Genomic DNA, 8,946 nt, shown 5'->3' on the forward strand with positions numbered 1-8,946 from the left:
GTGCCCAGTGTAGTGAAGCAATGCAGGAATCCACAGGAAGAACAAGAAGAAGAGCTTACTGGAGCATCGGCGTGTGGGTTCTTTGCTGAGAAAGAATGGTAAATTCTCACTCTAAAACTACTTAATTTACAAAATGAGTTATCTGTGTATCCTTGTTTTACTTTGTATGAGTGTGGATTGTGCTGTTTGTCACTGATGGTGTTGTAATTATGTCGATGTTTATCGATGTATGTCACATGTGCCGACCGAACATTTAGCCTAGTAAACTGATACTGAAAGACTGCTACAGCCTTTAAGTTGGTGTTCTGTGAATATGTTTTGACTGTTTTCTGTTCATGATTATGCTCAAGACTGAAATGTGTGTTAGTCTACAGAGAAAATGGTGTTCATGTCCTGCAGTGAGAAGTTTATGGGGAACTAGCCCAGCTAGCTCGGATAAAACCACTACTGTGAGTATATAAAGGTTATAGCTGCTGTTAGTGATAACATGTGTGTTAACTATGTGGTTGTGTGTATTTTGTTTTTTTGTTTTATTTCATTAGGGACAACCACTACAGTTGTTTATGCACATGACTGTTACATCACACTGTTGATACACTGAAGTTTATTAGTGATCATTTATTTGTGATAAGCTAAGAAGACATTACTCCAAATTTGTTTTAACACTGCTCCTCTTTCTTTGGGGCAGTCAAGGAATAAAAGACCCCGAGATTTAGTTTTGTGTCTGGTGTTATTTTACATTTCACTAGCCTACAAATTTTGGTACCAGGAGTGGGGTCCTTAATTATTTGGAGTTTTTTTTTATTTTCTAACAGTTAGGAATAGAGTAGTCCAGGCCAGATTTGTCAGGTGCATAAACAACTGGAGTGGAAAGGTGCCGTTCTGGTGCTGCAGAGGATCCGAAACAAGGAGGAGGCCAGCCTGGAGTTGCAGTGGAGGTTCTGAGACGATTCTTCCGGGATCCCGGACGGCGCTGAGGGCACGTTTGGAGGACAACGCACCCATCGCCACGACCTCACCTGTAGGATTTCAAATCACTGGAGTTGAGCTAAGTTAACACAAAGACATTTCATCATGTCCGACGACGAGCAAGGGCCGTTAGCAGGATTGGATGCAATTGAACAGTTACAAGGACAGCTTTCAGAACTGAGTGAGAAACATGAAAAAGCTATGGAGACTATCGCCACCTTAAGCCATCGGTCCTATGTTTATGTGCCCAGAGAACGCCAAATCCAGCCTTTTAGTGGAGATCCAATCAAGGATGGACGCTCAGTTGATGAGTTCATCGAAGAGGTTGAGCGGGTGATCAGGGCGCGGGGGCAAAGTTCTGAAGATGGGGTCGATTTCATTCTGTCTCTTTTAAGAGGGTCTGCCTTAGAAGAGATAAGGCTATGCATAGATGGGGAGCCTACTGGGCCTAGTGAGCTGCTCATCTGGCTGCGGGAAGCTTATACTGAGAAACGCAGTACAGCCCAACTGTTACAAGCCTTCTATGGTCGCCAACAGCACGTGGGGGAAGATTTCCAGGCTTACTCCCATGCACTATCCCACGTTTTACGTTTAGCCCTAAAACAAAATCCTGATGCGGTGGCAGATGCTAAAATTGCAGTCAGAGACCAGTTCATAGAGGGTGTGAGGGATTCTTCTCTTAGGCGTGAACTGCGTAAAATGGTTAGAGATAACCCCCAGTCCACTTTGTTTGATGTGCGCGAGGAAGCCATTGCCTGGTCCTTTGAAGACAAGCCATGTAACACTAAGAGTGCTAAGAGCTGGAAGGTAGTAGGTGACGGTGTCAACAGGGAGAGTCAACATCCTGGTCACCCCCAGGAAAAGCAGTCTACCACTCTAGATGACATTGTTAGGGTGGTGGCTGAACAGAGCAAAGCTATAGGAGAGCTAACTGTTGCATTGAAGGAGGGCCTGGCTTTCAGGGAGAAACCTCACAGAGACATGGGTGGTAGGCCTAAATCTAAACCCCTGTTTACAGAAGATGGGAAGCCCATTTGCTTTAAATGTAAAGGGGTGGGACACATTTCAAGGGAGTGTATGCAGCGCAGGACAGGGGGCCAGCCTTCTGCTACAAGTGCATCTGTTCAGGAAAACTAGGTTCCTCGGTTGCCAAGAGCCGGGCAATTCGAGGTGAGGCTAAAGGCTCTGAGACTCTTAGCCGTGAGAGGTTTATGGAGAGGGCTGTGGGTAAATGTAGGGAAGTTGCAGTCAAGATTGGTGAGGTACCAGTTAGATGCCTGTTGGATACAGGAAGCCAGGTTAGCACCATTTCTGAGTCTTTCTTCAAACAGCAGCTGTTAGGTCGTGAGGAGGATGTATTTCCCGCAGCCAAGTGGTTAAAACTAACCGCAGCAAATTCTTTGCCAATCCCCTACATTGGGTATGTTGAACTTGACATGGAAGCTATGGGGCTGAACATACCAGAGTGCGGGTTCCTAATTGTCAAAGATCATATCCAAGAGGAGGCGGGAGGTGAGGACAAAGAGTTAAACCAGTCACGGACACAGAGTCATCAGGAAGCAGCGCAGGGTCTCATTGGGATGAACATAATCAAGAGGTGCAAGCAGTTGGTTACAGCGGAGTTTGACACAACTCTTAAGTGGGAGCTGGATCCAGATTGGGGGGAAGTGTTTCAACGAGTACAGACATGTGAGGTGTTAGAAAAGACAACCACAGCGAGGCTTGCAAGCAGACATGTAGTCCGAGTACCTGCTAGTTCTGTTGCCACAGTTTATGCAAAGGGCCTTCAACCCACGTCTGATGATAGCACCTCTCTGTTGGTGGAGCCAGCTAAGACCCCATTGCCAGGTGGTATTGCGGTTCTTCCGACATTAGTAAAGGCCACTAAACCTTTGTTCCCTATACAGGTAGTTAACTTTTCTCAGGAGGATGTGTGGTTGCGTCCCCGGACCAGGTTAGGAATTTTATCTCAGGTGGAGTGTGTTGACAACGATCAGACCGAGGTATGTTTCCAGCGTATATCAGCTGACCAGGAAGAAGTTACGGTAGGCCAGCAAGGAAGGCAGACATCAGACCTTGACTTTCAGGAAGTGCTAAACAAACTGCACCTAGGAGGCACCGAAGAGGAGCAAGCTAAGTTAGCTGCGCTTTTAGCTCAGTATGCTAATGTGTTTGCTCTCCAGGATGAGGACTTAGGTTACACAGACCGAGTCAAGCATGAGATCCATCTGGTAGATGATGCACCTGTGGCCCAACCCTACCGTCGCATACCACCTACACAGTATAACGAGGTTAGAGAGCACATAAAAAAGCTTCTTAAGAAGGGTGTTATCCAGGAAAGCACGAGTGCTTACGCTTCTCCAGTGGTCCTAGTTAGGAAGGCTGATGGCAGTCTGCGACTGTGCGTGGACTACAGAAAGCTAAACGCTAAGACTCGACGTGATGCTTTCCCATTACCACGGATTGATGAGTGTTTTGATGCTCTGCATGGTGCACGGTTCTTTTCAACTATTGATCTCGCTAGTGGGTATCACCAGGTGGCTGTAAATGAAGATGACAGGCCTAAGACCGCTTTCACAACACCTTTTGGGCTGTACGAGTATTCTCGGTTGCCTTTTGGGGTATGCAACGGGCCAGCCACTTTTCAGCGACTCATGCAGGTTACAATGAGTGACTTGGTGTTACAGATCATGCTTGTCTACCTGGATGATATTTTGGTGTTTTCAGAGTCATTTGAGGATCATCTAGTGAGGCTTGAGAAAGTGCTACAGAGACTGAATGAAACCGGACTGAAGGTTAAGGTGGAAAAGTGTCACTTTTTGCAGTCTGAGGTGTGCTTCCTAGGTCATCAGATTTCGGCTGAGGGCATAGGGACTGATCCTGGAAAAATAGCTGCAGTACAGCAGTGGAAAGTTCCCAGTACAGTGAAGGAATTAAGATCATTCCTAGGTTTCTGTAGTTATTACCGCCGGTTCATAAAAGGGTTTTCTCAACTGGCAGGCCCTTTGCATGACCTAGTCAACATCTGCCTGAATGCCACCAGTACATCAGGGTCCAAGCAGCGGATTGACAGTTTGTGGACCAAAGACTGTCAGGAAGCTTTTGAGCTACTGAAAGACAAACTGACCAGTGCTCCTTTATTAGGATATGCTGATTTCTCCCTTCCCTTCTTGGTGGAGACAGATGCCAGTAGTACAGGATTAGGTGCAATCCTATATCAACAGCAGGGAGATAAGAAAAGGGTGATAGCGTATGCCAGTAGGAGACTGCGTAATGCGGAGAAAAATGACAGGAATTATAGCAGTATGAAACTTGAACTGCTTGCCCTCAAATGGGCGGTTTCAGAAAAATTCAGGGGGTATCTGCTAGGTTCCAAATTCACTGTCATAACTGACAACAATCCCCTGTGTCACCTCAACACAGCCAAACTAGGTGCAGTTGAACAGCGCTGGGTAGCTCAGTTAGCAGTTTTTGACTTTGAGGTCAAGTACCGCCCAGGTCGCTGCAATACAGCGGCAGACACCCTCTCTAGGCAGCCATTGGCAGGGGAGCCCCCACCACACTCAGATGATCTTGATTTTGATGAGTGTGTAGCAATTTGTAATGTCAGAAAAGGTACAGCGCTAGGGCCCGAACTAGGGACTGCAGCAGTGAAGTGCTGCAGTGTGAGGCAGGTTCGTGCTTCACAGGCCGAGCAGGAAGCCAGCAACAGGGAAAGACAGGGTAATACCCCCACTTTGCCTGGGTACTCTAAAGAAGAGCTGCGTCAGTTTCAGAGCACAGATCCCACACTCAGCACATTCAGACACTTCTGGGACAGGAAACAGAAACCCACCGGTAGAGAGAGAGCAGGATTATCCAAGCCAGTATTGTCCCTACTCAGGCAGTGGCACCGAGTCAGAGAGTCAGATGGCCTACTCTACCGGGTGATGAGTGATGTTCATGTGGGTGAATGTCAGCAACTCCTCTTGCCTACCTGTCTAAAAGAACCGGTTCTTAGGAGCGTGCATGACAGCATGGGGCACCAGGGTATTGAAAGGACTCAAAATCTTCTGAGACAGAGGTGTTTTTGGGTGGGAATGTTTGGTGATGTAGAACAGTGGATTAAGAAATGTCAACGATGTGTTCTTACCAAAATGCCCCAGCCTAAGATCCATGCACCTATTAAGTCATTTTTGGCCACTCGGCCATTGGAGGTAGTTGCTGTGGATTTCACTATCTTAGAGCCTGCCTCAGATGGAAAAGAAAACGTGTTAGTTGTGACAGATGTGTTCACAAAGTTTACTCAAGCCTTTCCCACTCGTGACCAAAAAGCAGACACGACTGCTAAGATTCTTCTTCGGGAGTGGTTCATGAAATATGGCGTGCCGGAGCGGCTTCATTCAGATCAAGGTCGAAATTTTGAGAGTGAGGTTATTGCAGAGTTATGTAAGATGTACGGTGTAAAGAAAACACGCACAACTCCCCATCACCCCCAGGGAAATGCTCAATGTGAACGTTTTAACCGCACGCTCCACGACCTCTTACGTACTTTGCCTCCAGAGAAAAAACGGCGATGGCCTGAACACTTAACAGAGTTAGTCTACGCTTACAATGTGACACCTCATGCAACCACTGGCTACGCACCATACTATCTACTGTTCGGGGTCCAACCTCACCTCCCAGTGGATGCGTTGTTAGGACAGGAGCCAGTAAAGGACAAAAGACATGATTGGCTTGTAGTCCATCAGGAGCGTCTTCAGGAAGCCCATGTCAGAGCCAGGGAATATGCGGAACAGAAGGCTGCAGCCCGTTTTGAGTTTGACAAGCACAAAGTATACTGTCCTGCTGTTGATGTAGGTCAGTTTGTCTATCTCCGACACAGGCCTCAGGGCAGAAACAAAATCCAAGATGCCTGGAGTCCTGTTGTTCATAAAGTGGTAGAAATCCAGGGCACCACTCATACTGTTGAGCCTGTGGAGGGTGGTCCAGCTAAACGGGTCCATAGGGCTGATCTTAGACTTTGTGTTGCTCCTGTTTCTCCTCCCCGCAGGAGGAAAGTCACTGCTCCTCCACTAGCATCTGTCCCTACTTCTCCGGAGTTTGCTTCAGACTGTGCTGATTCTGATTTTGTAGTGGTTGAAGAAGTCACCTGTCCTAGTTTGGGTCGGGGTTTAAAGGAAGAGAGAGAGGACAGTGAAGACACAGAGTCAATGCACAGTTTTGAGACAGAGACTGTGAACTCTTCTGATGGTGAACCTGAGGTACAGAAACCTGTTCCCATTACCAGAACTCACCCTAAAAGAATCTCAGGGGTTGCTGCACCAGTTCCTGCACCTCGTAAGACTCTCAGATCAAATGCAGGAGTGCATTCGAACCCCCACCATATCCCAAGGTCAGCGTGTAATGCTGTTTCACTAACTCCTGATGTGTTGTCTCAGCTACTAACGAACATGGGTGCTGTATTCTTCCGGGAAGCAGTGAAGGAGTTTAAAACTGCTTGTTAAGTCACCGAGGACGGCGACTGTTTAGCAGGGGAGTATGTAGCCAAGTGAAAAAACTGACATTTCACGGTGGTGCCACTGGGGGCGCTGTGCCCAGTGTAGTGAAGCAATGCAGGAATCCACAGGAAGAACAAGAAGAAGAGCTTACTGGAGCATCGGCGTGTGGGTTCTTTGCTGAGAAAGAATGGTAAATTCTCACTCTAAAACTACTTAATTTACAAAATGAGTTATCTGTGTATCCTTGTTTTACTTTGTATGAGTGTGGATTGTGCTGTTTGTCACTGATGGTGTTGTAATTATGTCGATGTTTATCGATGTATGTCACATGTGCCGACCGAACATTTAGCCTAGTAAACTGATACTGAAAGACTGCTACAGCCTTTAAGTTGGTGTTCTGTGAATATGTTTTGACTGTTTTCTGTTCATGATTATGCTCAAGACTGAAATGTGTGTTAGTCTACAGAGAAAATGGTGTTCATGTCCTGCAGTGAGAAGTTTATGGGGAACTAGCCCAGCTAGCTCGGATAAAACTACTACTGTGAGTATATAAAGGTTATAGCTGCTGTTAGTGATAACATGTGTGTTAACTATGTGGTTGTGTGTATTTTGTTTTTTTGTTTTATTTCATTAGGGACAACCACTACAGTTGTTTATGCACATGACTGTTACATCACACTGTTGATACACTGAAGTTTATTAGTGATCATTTATTTGTGATAAGCTAAGAAGACATTACTCCAAATTTGTTTTAACACTGCTCCTCTTTCTTTGGGGCAGTCAAGGAATAAAAGACCCCGAGATTTAGTTTTGTGTCTGGTGTTATTTTACATTTCACTAGCCTACATGCAATTGACAAAAACTTTCTCCTCATTACTGTAGTTCAGAAAATCAAAACAAAACAGTGAAAGCATACCAAAGTGCAGCCTTGAGTTGTAGATATTTTGAGTTTTCAAACTTACAAAGGGTGTGACATTGCATCTGTCATTAATAAGTTAGCCACTAGAGGTCAGCGTATATATGTTTTGTAGCCTGTTGAGATTATTTGTATGGAGCCCCTAAAGTGACTCTAACATTAACTAATATTCAAAGAGTTTTAAGTGGGAATCTTTTTTGTGCTGCTCAGTGAAACAGAGGTTTGCATACGACCGGGGCTTTAAATGAACATCCGCAAACCCGCCAATTGCAGGTAAAAATTAACTTTGGTGGGTAACATCGTCGCTTTACTTGCCATGCTGGCTGGTGATCTAAAAAGTTAATTTAAAGCCCTGCTTAAGCTAGAACATGAGTCACCAACTTTTCTGCAACTGTGAGCTACTTCATAGGTACTGTATAGTTCAAAGGGCTACTAGTTAGAAAAGACCTTTTTAATACTACATTTTTACTGTTTCACTTTAGAGGCTAAAATATTAAGGAAGGCTAGCAGGCACTTAAAAAGGTAGGATATTTTTAAGTTTCACCATGCAACACTTTATTTCTCCTAATTTATTACATTGTTTTATTTTCTACATTTCACAGAAAATCTCCATGTTATTTTACTAGCTACAAACAAACCACTTTTAGCTAATCATAAATCATGTAAAATTTGTAAAACTCACATTGCGTTTTTAAGAATTTAATTTTTTATATATATATCATATTATATATAACAGACCACAACAGCATACCCAAAATCGGCAGCATTTAAACACATTTGTCACAATGTTTCAGTGAAAATCAACATTTAAAGATGGTAATTTAATACTAAGACTTTATCACATGCAGCAGTATATACAGTAACTTTACTAAGTAATAACTCCATCTGTTGTCAGCATTTATCTTTGTGAGTTTGAATCCTGGGAAGTTCATCAGACTTTAGATGACTTTAGAGGGCACCTCACATGGTCCATGAGCACTACCTGGTGCCCGTGGACATAGTGTTGGTGACCCCTGAGCTAGAAGATCCAGATCCCTTTCTTTCTCACATCAGTGGTTCCCAAAATGTTCAAGCTCAAGACCTAACACTACATTGAAGTAATGTTGGCATATCTAAAAAAAAAACTATTGTATTATAACCCTTGTCATGTTAAAGCTGCACTACCTGATTCTTGAACCATGAATTCGAACAGTAAATCCCGCCCCCCACTCTGATAATCCCTCCCAGTCTCCTCCTTTCACGGAAGTGCACGAAATCGAGCATGAGAGTTGAGCGTGCACTACCATTAAAACATTCGCCATGCAAAAGGATGCACACAAAATATAGGAAAATGGAACATTAGATTACATGTCTAGAAGGAAAACAGCCACTTGCGTGTCCAAAGTTAGTCCAAGACTGAAAACAAGTTTGCACCGTGCACACGCTTCACTATATATTGCGGCAGCCAATGAGGAGGCTCCTTTGTGGGCTCTGCTCACCCCTCCTTTCTCTAAATCCTGTGATTGGAGCTGGAGGGGGTGACCGCCAAGATTTTGTCTTCCGGGGTTTTTATTATCTAAAATACTTCATCATAAGGCACAG

General features: G+C 44.7%; 1 protein-coding gene across 1 annotated transcript; it reads left to right on the forward strand.

The window, feature by feature from the left end:
- The first annotated feature begins 1,074 nt into the window (after positions 1 to 1,074).
- LOC114454569 (uncharacterized) lies at positions 1,075 to 7,265 on the forward strand. The gene is made up of 4 exons (XM_028435119.1): positions 1,075 to 1,957; positions 2,098 to 6,639; positions 6,909 to 6,990; positions 7,084 to 7,265. Exons 1-2 carry the CDS (start codon positions 1,075 to 1,077, stop codon positions 6,453 to 6,455), a joined length of 5,241 nt encoding a protein of 1,746 aa, XP_028290920.1. The 3' UTR covers positions 6,456 to 6,639; positions 6,909 to 6,990; positions 7,084 to 7,265.
- The last annotated feature ends 1,681 nt before the right edge of the window (positions 7,266 to 8,946 follow it).

This window comes from Gouania willdenowi, chromosome 20 (assembly GCF_900634775.1).
Source record: "Gouania willdenowi chromosome 20, fGouWil2.1, whole genome shotgun sequence".
NCBI lineage: Eukaryota > Metazoa > Chordata > Actinopteri > Blenniiformes > Gobiesocidae > Gouania > Gouania willdenowi.